The sequence below is a fragment of the Ursus americanus genome, chromosome 7 (assembly GCF_024610735.1).
Source record: "Ursus americanus isolate L20-20 chromosome 7, mUrsAme1.1.p, whole genome shotgun sequence".
NCBI classification, from domain to species: Eukaryota; Metazoa; Chordata; class Mammalia; order Carnivora; family Ursidae; genus Ursus; species Ursus americanus.
The window spans coordinates 51,494,851-51,508,124 of NC_142133.1; the positions used below are offsets into that span (position 1 = coordinate 51,494,851).

Sequence of the window (13,274 nt, forward strand, 5' to 3'; positions counted from 1 at the left end):
GTGCAGAAGTTTTTATCTTGATGAAGTCCCACAAGTTCATTTTATCTTTTGTTTCTCTTGCCTTTGGAGATGTGTCATGAAAAAAGTTGCTGTGGCCGATGTCAAAGAGGTTGCAGCCTGTGTTCTCCTCTAGGATTTTGATGGATTCCTGTCTCACATCAAGGTCTTTCATCCATTTGGAGTTTATTTTTGTGTATGGTGTGAGAGAGTGGTCAAGTTTCATTCTTTTGCATGTAGCTGTCCAATTTTCCCAGCACCATTTATTGAAGAGACTGTCTTTTTTCCACTGGATGTTTTTTCCTGCTTTGTCAAAGATTAGTTGCCCAAAGAGCCGAGGGTCCATTTCTGGGTTCTCTATTCTGTTCCATTGGTCTATGTGTCTGTTTTTGTGCCAGTACCATGCTGTCTTTGTGATCACAGCTTTGTAGTATAGCTTGAAATCCGGCAACGTGATGCCCCCAGCTTTGTTTTTCCTTTTCAACAATTCCTTGGCGATTTGGGGCCTTTTCTGGTTCCACACAAATTTAAGGGCTGTTTGTACTAGCTCTTTGAAAAATGTCATTGGTATTTTGATCAGGATGGCATTGAAAGTGTAGATTGCTCTGGGTAGCATAGACATTTTAACTATGTTTATTCTTCCAATCCATGAGCATGGAATATTTTTCCATCTTTTTGTGTCTTCAATGTCTTTCAAAAGTGATCTGTAGTTTCTAGAATATAGATCCTTTACCTCTCTGGTTAAGTTAATTCCAAGATAACGTATGATTTTTGGTGCTATTGTAAATGGAATGGATTCCCTAATTTCTCTTTCTTCAATCTCATTAAAAGGATTATCCATCAAGACCAAGTGGGATTCATCCCTGGGATATAAGGGTGGTTCAACATTTGCAAATCCATCAGTGTGATAGATCACATCAACAAGCAGAGTCAAGAACCATATGACCCTCTCAACTGATGCAGAAAAAGCATTTGACAAAATACACCATCCTTTCCTGATTAAAACCCTTCAGAGTGTAGGGATAGAGGGCACATTCCTCAATTTTATAAAAACCACCTATGAGAAGCCTACATTGAATATCATTCTCAATGGGGAAAAACTGAAAGCCTTTCCCTTAAGATCAGGAACACGACAAGGATGCCCACTCTCGCCATTATTATTCAACATAGTACCAGAAGTCCTTGCAACAACAGTCAGACAACAAAAAGGGATATCCAAATTAGCAAAGAAGAAGTCAAACTGTCTCTCTTCACAGACAACATGATACTCTATATGGAAAACCCAAAAGACTCCACCCTCAAATTACTAGAACTTAGAGAGCAATTCAGTAATGTGGCGGGTTACAAAATCAATGCTCAGAAATCAGTTGCATTTCTTGTTTAGATTTTCTGACTTAAATTCTATTTAGTCTGATGGAAGTGTAGCTACCGCTGCTCCCTTTTGGTTTCCATTTGCATGGAGTATCTTTTCCATCCCTTCATTGTGAGCCTATATGTGTCTTTAAAGTTGAAGTCAGTCTCTTACATACAGCATATAGTTGGGTATTGTTTGTTTGTTTGTTTCTATTTCATTCAGCCACTTTATGCCTTTTGATTGGAGAATTTAATCCATTTACATTTAAATAATTATATACATGTAAGGACATATTCACACCATTGTACTGTTTTCTGGCTGTTTTGTGGTTCCCTTGTTCCTTTTTTCCTCTCTTGCCATCTTCCTTCGTGATTTGATGATTTTCCATAGAGATACACTTTGATTCTCTTCTCCTTACCCTTTGTGTCTACTATAATTTTTGCTTTGTAATTATCATGAGGCTTACTTGGATATTGTATAGATATAACAGTCTATTTTGAGCTTATAACAACTTCCATCACATATAAAAATCCTACCTTTTTACTCCTCCCCATTTTGTTTCTGATGTCATAATTTATACCTTTTTATATAATGTATATCCCTTAACAAATTATTATAGTTACAGTAATTTTTAATAATTCACCTTTTAACCTTTATACTAGGGTTGAATGTTTAACATATCACCATATTCCAGTATTAGAAAATTCTGAATCTGGCTATAAACTTACTTTTACTATTGTCTTTCATGTTTTCATGTTACTAATTAGTATCCTTTCATTTCAGTTTGAAGAACTCTTTCATCATTTCTTGCAAGGCAGGTCTAGTGGTGATAAACTCTTTCAGCTTTTTGCTTGAGAAAGTCTATAACTCTCCTTCATTTTTGGAGAACAACTTTTCCAAGTTAAATGTCTTTGTTTAGCAGTTTTTTTCTTTCAGCATTTGAATATATCACTTCATTCTCTCCTGGCCTGTAAAGTTTCTGCTGAGAAATCCACTGACAACCTTATGAAGGATCTCTTGTATTTGAGGAATTTTTTTCTCTTACTGTTTTTAACATTCTTTGTCTTTTGCTTTAGACAGTTTTATTATACTATACATTGAAGAAGATCTTTTTGAGTTGGAAAGAAAGCCTTGGAGGAATTATGAGCTTCATGAATTTGGATATCCACATCTCTCCCCTGGGTAAGAACATTCTCAACCATTATTTCTTTAATAAGCTTTCTCACCTTTTCTCCCTCTCTTCTCCTACTGAGATTCCAATATGTGTAGACTGCTTCTCTTAATGGTGTTCCATAGTTCATGTAGGCTTTCTTCACTCTTTTTCCTTCTTTTTTCCTTTGTTGTCCTCTGACTGGATAATTCCAAATGACCTGTGTTCTCTTTCACAAATTCATTTTCTGCTTGATCAGGTCTGCTGTTGATGTTCTCTATTACATCTTTCATTTTACTTACTGTATTCCCCAACTTCATGATTCCTATTTGCTTTTTTTTAAGATTTTATTTATTTCAGAGAGAGAGAAATAGCAAGAGAGAGAGCACAAACAGGGGGGAGAGGGAGAATAAGGCTCCCCACTGAGCAGGGAGCCCAATGTGGGGCTCAATCCCAGGACCCTGGGATCATGACCTGAGCTGAAGGCAGACACCCAACCAACTGAGTCACCCAGTCGCCCCATTTGATTCTTTTTAATGATTTCTATATCTTTGTGAAAATTCTCTTTTTTTTCATGTATTGCTTTCCTACTTTTATTGAATTATCTTCTGTGTTTTCTTGTAGCTCACTGAGCTTCCTTAAAACAACTATTTTGAGTTACTTATTGGGAAAATTGCAGATCTCCATTTCTTTGGGGTCAGTTACTAGAAAATCATTGTTTCCCTTTGGGGGTGTCATGTTTCCCTCATTTCTCATGTTCCTTGAAGTCTTGCGTTGTGATCCTCACGTTTGAAGAAGCAGTCACCTCCTCTGCTCTTTACTGACTGGCTTTGGGAGAGAAATACCTTCCATCAGCCCTGCGTGAATTTGAGGCTTTCTCAGACCTTCTATGGATACACATGTTCCACACTTCTTATTACCTCTTAGGGAATAGTTCTTAAGATTGTACGACTTCTTTTGATCCTGCAAAACCAGGATTAATGCTTGCAGTTTCCTGTTTACTTCCTCTAGGCTGGTGCTGAATGCTCAAGTTTGTATGTTTTCTTCCAATCCCACAGAGTCGGGTTGGCCTTCTGTATGTGCTCACTGACTACAAAGGTTGGCTCTCGCTGCCCTTGGGAGTGTACACTGATAACTGGCCATGGAGTAGTGACGTGTGTGACTGAGGCATGTAGAGTAGTGTGGGTGCCTGTGGACCAACATGGAGGATCTGTAGGTGAGGTGTCCCCAGTGGCTCATAAGTGGGAGTCTGCACTGAAGGAGTCTGCAAAGCAGTTAGGAGGATCCATGTCCAATCACTGTCCTCTGAGAGCCCTGGCTGCTATTCTCCCAGCTGCTCCTTGCATTCCATATCATGCCACACACCTCAGAAATCTGAGTGAGAGGAGAAAGAAATGGGCCTCTTGGGCAGTGTCCCACACAGCTGGGGAAGCTGGGTACTCACTCACATGCTCTCACTTTTCCTGTGGGAGAAATCACATGCCAAAAATCTCTCTTGTCACTAAGCTGTGCTGTCTTGACGGAGGGCTGACATGGGTAAAGTGAAACTGTTCCTTTTACCCTCTTCAATGTATCCAATCTCATTATTTTTTGCTCCAACAGTGTGCTGGAACTTCACTGGACTCCTAGACTTGCCCAAAGGCACTGTCATCCTTGGATGGTTATCAGAATTGGTGTTCTTTGTGCGTAAGATGGCAGAAAACTCCTATTTCTCCATTTTGATGATGTCTTGTAATAAGCTCGTCTGTGTCTACAGTAAACTTTGTTGTGATTTTGATGGAAATTTCATTAAATGTATAGATGAGTTTGGGCAGAATTGATATTTTCCCACACAGAGTCATCCAACTGATGAATATAGTATGTCTCTCCATTTATCTAGGATTTTTTTTTATTTCTTTCAAGTGTTCTGTAATTTTCAGCATATAGATCCTATTCATGTCTATTGGATTTACACCTAAGTATGTCATTTTCTTGGGAACAATTGTAAATGATATTGTGTGTTTAATTTCAGTTTTCACATTTGTTATTAGTATACAGAAATGAGATCGATTTTTGTTTGCTGATCTTGTATCCTGCAGTCTTACTGAACTCAGTTCTCGGAGTTTGGGGGTAGAGTCCATGGATTTTTCTATGCAGATAATCACATGATGTGCTAACAGGGAAAGTTTTTATTTCTTCCCTTATAATATGTATGTTTTCTATTTCTTTTTCTTGCCTTATTGTACCGCTATAACCTCCAGCTCTATGTTGAATAACAGTAGTGCCAGTGGACATCCTTGACTTGATGCTGCTTTTAGGAGGAAAGCATTCAGCATTTCTTCAGTAAGCATGATGTCAGTTATATTTTTTGTAGGTACTTTTTATCAAGTTGAAGAATTCCCTCCTATTTTTAGTTTGATAAGATTTTACATCAACATTTTGTCAAAAGCTTTAACTGTGTAAACCAAAATGATCATATGATTTTTTTCTCCCGTAGTCTGATGATACGGACTACATCAACTGATTTTTGAATGCTGAAACAGTCTTGCATATCAGGAATAAATACTATTTGGCTATGGTGCATTATTCATTTTATACACTGTCAGATTCAATTTGTTAATATGTTGTTGAATATTCTTATATCTAAATTTACGAGAGTTATTGATATGTAGTTTTCCCTTTTTTGTAGTGTCTATATTTGGTATCAGAGTAACACAAACTATATAAAATGAATTAGGGGCACCTGGGTGGCTCAGTTGGTTAAACATTCAACTCTTGATTTCAGCTCAGGTCATGATCTCAGGGTCATGAGATCGAGTCCCATGTTGGGCTGTGTGCTGGGCATGGAGCCTGCTTAGGATTCTCTCTTTCCCTCTGACCCTCCACCCGCTCATGCACTGTCTCTCTTTAAAAAAATTAAATTAAATTAAAATTAAAAAATGAGTTGGGAAGTGTTCCATTCTCTCCTATTTTCTGGAAGAGATTGCATAAAATTGTTCCTTAAGTGTTTGATAGAATTCTCCAGTGAAACCTTGGCCTGGAGATTTCTTTGGAGGAAGCATTTTATTATTATTAAAAATTCAATTTCTATGAGATTATAGGACTATTCATGTTGTCTATTCAAGTTGGTTAGGTTTGGGTGTTTATGGTTTTCAGGAATTGGTCAATTTGACTAAGTCATCAAATTTATTAATGTAAAGTTATTTTCTAATGTTCTTTCATCGTTTTCTTAGTTCCTACAAGATAACTAGTGATATACCCATGTTCATTCCTAATATTGGTTATTTGAGTCTTCTTGTTCTTTACCATACCTCCAGGGTTAGTCTAGTTGATGACCTCCATTTTAGCTGTGGTGGTAGGGGATCAACTCTCCACTGGATCCTGCTGACACTGGGGTACAGGGTTAAGCATATTGGTGATTTGTTTCACCTTACATCGCCTCAAAGGGTCTTGTTGCTGCTGAGTAGAGGTGGAGGCTTAGCTTACCAATGGGCCCTGCTGACATTACCCTGATGTAAAAATCTAAGCTCCACTTGCTTCCACTCGGCAGGGATAAACAAATTGAGGGCTTCAGAGGGGAGGGGGGGTGGGGGAATGGGATAGGCTGGTGATGGGTAGTAAGGAGGGCACGTATTGCATGGTGCACTGGGTGTTATACGCAACTAATGAATCATCGAACTTTACATCAGAAACCAGGGATGTACTGTATGGTGACTAACATAATATAATAAAAAAACATAAAAAAAAAAAAAAGATTAGTTCCCTGCTGGGCCCTACCAATAGCGCCAGGTTGAGTAATGGGAATGTTAACCACCTGCTCCCTGCTTCTGACTACTTCCATGGATCAGAAGTCAGGTGAAAGATCAGTTCCTGCCAGGTCATGCTGAAACTGGAGTGTGTGTGTTGTGTGTGTATGTGTTCAATTTTTCCGTTTTGTTTGACTGATGTAGAGAGAGTATTGCCAGAAAGCTTTTTTGTTATTAGGCCACTATCTTCCCTGTCCTTTGGCTAGGGAGAACAGGCTTTTCTTGGAGTTTGTCTGTACCTATTAGAGATTCAGGTCATACGTATGTGCCCTTATCTAGGATTTATGGAAGGCAATAAGGAACACAGACAACTTACTGCCTTTTCCTTCCTCCAGTTCCAAGGTCCCTAGGCAGCCTGCCTTCTTCTTTCTCTCTTTCAGAGTCTTCCTATGCTCATTTGTGTTATGTCCAGAGTGTTCAGTTATTAAGAGGAGGACCTGGGAGGAATAGGGCCATTCCATCTTAGCAGAACCACAAGTCCCTGTTTTTCTTTTGTAAAAACACCAAATTGCGATCCCATTGTATATATAATTTTATATCATTTTTACTTACCATATCATAAGTTTTTAATTTCTGTAATAAACTCTTTGTAAGTACAATTTTAAAAGCTATATAATTCCCCACTGAGTGGCCAGAACATGATTTACATAATCGTTTTCCTATTGTTGAAAATTTAGATTCCAACATTATTGCTATAATAAATAATGTACTAATGAAAACGTTTGTGCCCTAAAGTTTTCTGTATTTAGGATTATTACCTTAGATAGTCCCAGAAGTGGAATCACACACAGCCTAATAGTAACATGGAAGAGTGCCTCTTTTGTTCTCACCAACACTGGGACTTCAATATGCTTTTTTTTAATTATAATAATATTTTTTTATTATATTATGTTAGTCACCAGACAGTACATCCCTGGTTTTTGATGTAAAGTTCCATGATTCATTAGTTGCGTATAACACCCAGTGCACCATGCAATATGTGCCCTCCTTACTACCCATCACCTACGCTTTTAAACGTGAGCAAATTTGATGGAGGAGATAGTAGTGTAGTATGCCCTCACGTGCATGTCTCAGATCACCAGGGAGGTTGATCGATTGCCCTCCTTTTATAACCTGCCTTCTCACGTCTTTTGCCCGTTTATCTTCTGGGTCCTCAAGTATTCTTTTGGAATAGGCTTCCCAGTAGAAGAATCTGACTAAATAGGTACAAGAAGAGGTTTTCTTCAACTAAAAAAGATATAGGTCAATGTCAAAGATCAGCTAGGAGAGAAATAATTTAATCCCCTGTTCAATCACTGCAAAAATCAAGTGCTTAACAGGAAAACACCTGCCAATTAAATGAAGACATCAGATGAAGATAAAACAAATGAAACACTTCAGATTTCTGGATAACTCTTGATCTTGAAAAGTATGCTGTTTAAGAAGAATAAACATTTCTTGAATCTTACCTGCAGCATAACAACATTGTCACCTTCAAAAGTTACAAACACATCTGTGTCGCACTTTAGGCCTGAGATTCGGTTTTCCATCATGTAACCCTATTGCAGAGAAAAGAAAGGAAACATATTGCAAATTTGCAATTCCACCATTATAAAGGACTAACATTTTCTTTGAAATTAAACAAAAATACAGAAAATGGAAAAGAATAAAACAACTATAGTTTTCCTGCCCAGAATAACCATTCTAAGAATTCTGAAACAATACACTTGCTTTTGATCCATAAATATTATTGTGGGTTTTCATTATTAGTAAAAACATTTGAAAACAGTCATGTCACGTTTTTCCAAAATATTTCAACAAACTGTGCTAATTTTTTTCTCTCTTTCAAATCTTATGAATTCTAATAAATGTCAAGAAATCAATGATTACATCCTAAAATATGCAGGAGAATGATGCCTCCCCCACCCCAACCCTTTCAAAATTAGCAAATATACCTGGTTCTTGGGACACAACATAAAAATCCTAAATTGCCACTCTGCATGTTAATATCATTAAATACTTTGCATCGTAAATTCACACTCCAGTTTCCAGCCAGTTTTTTCTTTTTTTTCCCCACTTCCTGAAATCCTTATTTAAATGGCAGTAGCCTGCTGCTCATTTTCAAAGTGTTGACAGTATTTCTGCACACAAACTGGGAGAAGCAGCTGCTCAGGAGAAAGTCGATCAGCCCCAGGCAAAATGTGGAGCAGCAAAGTTTGCCTTTGTTTGGCCTCGGGCCCTTCCCCTCCTGAAGGCCCCCGTGCTGTATTTCTTACAGTTCGTAGCTCTCCCCATTAAATTCCCAGAATCTTTCCCACTCTCAAAATCTCCTTCACAAATCAATCCTGCCTACGTAAGTTATATCAGAGGTGACTGTCATGCTACTTCTCCCAGGAGCATTTGCATTTAGCCCTTCAGCTCTGAAGAGGGAATGACAAGATTCAGCCCCTGACGAAATTTTCTTTTTTTTTTTTTAATGTTTTTTTATTATATTATGTTAGTCACCATACAGTACATCCCTGGTTTCCGATGTAAGGCTCGATGATTCATTAGTTGCGTATAACACCCAGTGCACCATGCAATGCGTGCCCTCCTTACTACCCATCACCAGCCTATCCCATTCCCCACCCCCCTCCCCTCTGAGGCCCTCAGTTTGTTTCTCATAGCCCATAGGCCCTGACGAAATTTTCAAGCCACACGGGGCCTCACACAAGAGTGCTCCCAGGGGCAGCCAGACACTCCAATCTCAATGTCCCTTAATGCCTTGGGGGACCACCTTTATTTCTGAAAATGGCCACTTGAGTCAGGGAAGCCAGAACTTCCGGGGACCTGCTGCCCTCAGAGCTCCGAAGTCCCCGAGCATCAGTGCTTCCTGGCCTAAGAGCCTTCCTCTGATGCCCCTACTTCCCCTCCCTGCCACCCAGGTCAGCATGGCCAGACTGCGCAGTGTTCTCATCTGCAGGAATGCTTCATTACTTTCGTAAATGTAAACAGGGTGTATGTATGGAAAAATAAATCAGTAACATTTCCAGCCTCCCCCAACCCTGCCCCATAACCACAGGGTTCAACCCGCCCCACAGGCAGACCACGTGAGATTAGGTTCTGACTGACTGTGACCAGGCCACAGAGAATTTCCCCGCCGCAAGGCCGTAGCTGACTCATTTTCATCATTGTCGTGCCACCATTGATCGAGTACCCACCACAGGCCGGATTCTGGACTGGGTGCTTTACCCAACCCTCACTTGTTAATCCATATAACCCTCTTCATTCTTACAACAGCCATGTAAGTAAGGTAGGCATCACCCCATCTGACAGATGAAGAAAGGGAGGCTTGGGAGCTATGTTGGAATGTTCTTAAATCTCCATCAAGTTCTGGTGTGGAAAAGATTAACACTTACAGATACCACCTCGGTGTTGGGAAGAAGCATTCTTATCTAAGAGGCATAGCTGCTAAGTGCTCAAATAAAGATTTTGAAAAAACAGAATACTTCTTCTTTCGGTGTTTTGCTCTGGTCTCCCCTAGTACGGGTGCGAGTGTCATGTTCTCTGTTGTTCTCTGATGCTTCTGAATGTGTTCACGCTCTGCCCTGGGGAAAACCAGGCCACCAGGGCTTTAAAATGACCTGAGAGATAATCTACTCAAAATACAGCAAAATCAGCACACGAGTAACAACGGTCTCTCCGAGAATGGGCAAGAGAGTCCTGTGAACACACAGATGCTCTATCTTATGTTGGCTCTTCCAATGCAATATGATTTATCTCTCTTCTAGATGGTGAATCTCAACTTTGAACCCCTCTTCATGTTTGAAAATCAAGTAAAACCACATGATTGCTTTCCCGATGATTTCAGACTCTCCAGGGCCCAGACCCAGCTGAGGTACGAGGCTCACAGCCGTCGCAGAGCCTGCAGACAGCTGAACATGAAACAGCCAAGAGAAAACCCAAAGCCAACCGTTCAAGGCACGGCTGTGGCCAGCACATTGCTTCCAACCTCTGGAAACTACCAAGGGCATAGCTATGATCTAATTTCCTCAGACTAGGCCAGAGAGGCCCATCCTCATAAACATCTAAATCTTTGAAGTATCTGGAGTGACCCACTGAGAAACTAACAAGGTTCAACAAGTCCTCGGTATCTGTGTCCTATGTGAATGTGCACACATGTTTAGAGAAAGAGACACAACACAGAGAGTTACTGAACGCAGACTTGCAGCCATCTTCTTGAGGGACTTAAATTCTACATTTGGATCCCTGAATTCTCTGGGGGACAAATGATTATAAACACTGTGTGTGTGTGTGTGTGTGTGTGTGTGTGTGTGTGTGTGTATGTGTGATTTTCCAATTAAAAATGAACTGGGTTTTTTTAATTAATTACTAAAAGTAGTACATAAGCATTATTTTAAAAAATCAGAACACAGAGAAAAACCAACAGAAAAAAAAAATAAAGTCATCTATAATCTTATGATGTGGGCAATAAAAGGGTGCCTAGGAAAGAAAGACCCCGAGAAGAAGGCTTGGAATAGGAGCTGAGATTGCGAGGACAGAGGTAAGTGTTGGGAGGAGGAAAGTGGGGAGGGACTGGGAAACCAGAAAGACAGATCTGGATAAAGGGAGCCATGGAGTGTTCTGGAGGGAGGAGGAACATGACTGAGGATGTTGCAATTAGAGGAGACTGAGGAGTGAGTCAGGTGTGAGGAGAGCCAGAACCGGTGAGCAAGACAGGAAAGTAAGAGTGCTGGATTTGGGGAAAGAGGAAATATGTTAACCTCATAGGCACCCATGGGTGGCAAGCTGAGGGGCAGTCCTGGGCTCTGCAGCCTGAGACACTTTCCACGTCAGGTCACAACCCAGCACTTGTTACCTTCCCAAGGCTTTATAAACCAGAATCACAGGATGTGCCAAGAAAAGGGATAGTCATGGTCATTACTGAGGACCAATGTTCTGGGTTACGTCCGATTTTTTATTTCCACCCTTCAAAACAACATCTCAGCACCCCTGTTTGGGGATGATGAGAAAGTTGAGGGTCAGTGAGGTTTTCCTACTCTGTTTCTGCCACAGTGACTCCTTGCCAACTCCCCTGGGGTTTTGCAATGCTGTTCCCCCTGTTTGGAGCAATGCCCCCCGATCTCCATGGGGGCTCTCCCTCCTCTCATTTCTGTCTCTGGTCCGAAGTTCCCACTGCAGGGAAGGCATCCCTGGTCCTTCTGTCTAAAACAGCTGCCCCATCCACTACCCTCTCTTCCCATCTCTTTACCTCAATTAATTATTTTTTCTTATAGCATTTCCAGGTGTCTTTCTGAGCAGAGGACATTGATACACAGACACACAAAGACGGAAGGCCATGTAAAGACACAGGGAGAAGACAGACGATTGTCTACAAACCAAACAGAGAAGCCTCAGAAGAAACCAACCCTGCCAACACCCTGATGTTGGACTTTGAGCCTCCAGAACTGTGAGAAGATAAATTTCTGTTTTTTAAGGCATTCGTCTGTGGTACTTTGTTATGACCGGCTGAGCAGACTAGGAAAGGGTGCGGGTGCTCACACGCACACATACACGGAGATAAAGCAACGTGAACTGCTGCTCTAAGAGGATAAATCCTCTGGAGTTTAAGGAAATCCTCCTCTAAGCCATTATCTCGAGGTGCTCAACAGCACCTTGGGAAATGAAATGGTAGTCCATAAGTTTTCTTTTTTCCACGCTGGACTCCTAAGGAGGGGCATTTGCTTATACATTTCTGGTTGGGGTAGGGGAGCAGAAGAGAAAAAAGAGGGAAGGGAGGGAAGACACAGGTTTCATCCCCCCAAAAGTGAATAATATTTTCCATTAGCTTATTTCACCCTTAATTAAAAAAAGAAACATAGAATAGACAGAGGGAACTCTAAACTCCACGCTCCCAAAGCCAACAGAATCCTCAGGGGGTGATGCAGCCCAGAATCCGGTCTCCGTGAAGAAAGAGCACACTGGCTAGATGTGTTACCCTATCTCTGCCTTCTGGGTTACATCGAGCCTCTTAGCAAGTAATTGTGAATGTCATTAAGGTTGTGTCCCGTTTCAGTAAGAGCCCCATGAAACATATTTTATGATTCAAGCTTTGTACACTGAAAGTTTAATATTTTCCTGCTGGTTTTAACATCTCTGAATTTTTTTTTTTTACTGTATGATTACATTTAATAAATGGATCAGAACAAATTAGAAACAGGCTTTCTTCCCTCCTTTTAAACAAATTGAGGGTAAATTTTGTTAATTTGAAGAAGAAACAGACAAAATCCATCTTACCTTAAATTTGTTAGGGGAGGGTTGATCGGTAATACAGACACTGACCCACCAACCAGAAGGGACTGTGTCTTAGGGTCGTGTTAATTTGTACCTATGTATCCCCAGCACCCCAAGTGGGGCGGAGCCTGTACACGTGGGCAGCTGACGTGTGTGAGATTCACTGCACCTTTTCCTGAGACAGCCATAGTCTGAGTGGAGGCTTCTGACAGCCAGAGTTCAAGGCCCAGCAGATGATGGATGTTCCTATGGAAGTGAGGACAAGTTGTCCTGCCCTGTCCTGTTTGCTTTGAGGTGACCTTGCATTGTCAGGGCTTATGAACTGGGGAGAGTGGGTGGGAGGAAGTTCATTCATGGGTCCTGTCACCAAATGTATGGTGAGTCTCAGGCCACAGGCACTATGATACACACTGCAACCATAGACACAGTCCTGTCCTCAGGAGAGAGACAGGTGTTGGTCGGGTAGACAAATAAAATATAGGTAATTAAAAAATCTGTGGTAGGTGCCAGAAAGGAGATCTGGGTTCCATGGGAAAAAAATAATAAGAAAGACCTCTTCTAACCTAGATGCCAAAGAATGTTTTCAGACGGCTTGTTTAACTTGGAACCTTAAAGAAGAGAAGTCAGGCAAGCTAGAAATTGCTCCCGGTGAGAGAACAGCATGTGCAAATACCCTGAGGCCACGAAGGAACACAGAACATTCAGGGACTGGGAAGAAGGCTGAGCTGGAGGTGGT

The 13,274-nt window shown here is 40.8% G+C and overlaps 1 protein-coding gene across 1 annotated transcript in view; it reads right to left on the reverse strand.

Annotated features, from left to right (window-relative positions):
• Window positions 1–13,274, reverse strand: part of ACOXL (acyl-CoA oxidase like) — a 306,567-nt gene that overhangs the window by 134,895 nt on the left and 158,398 nt on the right. Inside the window, exon 12 of the mRNA XM_045808789.2 lies at window positions 7,735–7,824. Within this exon, the coding sequence (XP_045664745.2) occupies window positions 7,735–7,824 (90 nt within the window). The remainder of the gene's footprint in view (window positions 1–7,734; window positions 7,825–13,274) is intronic.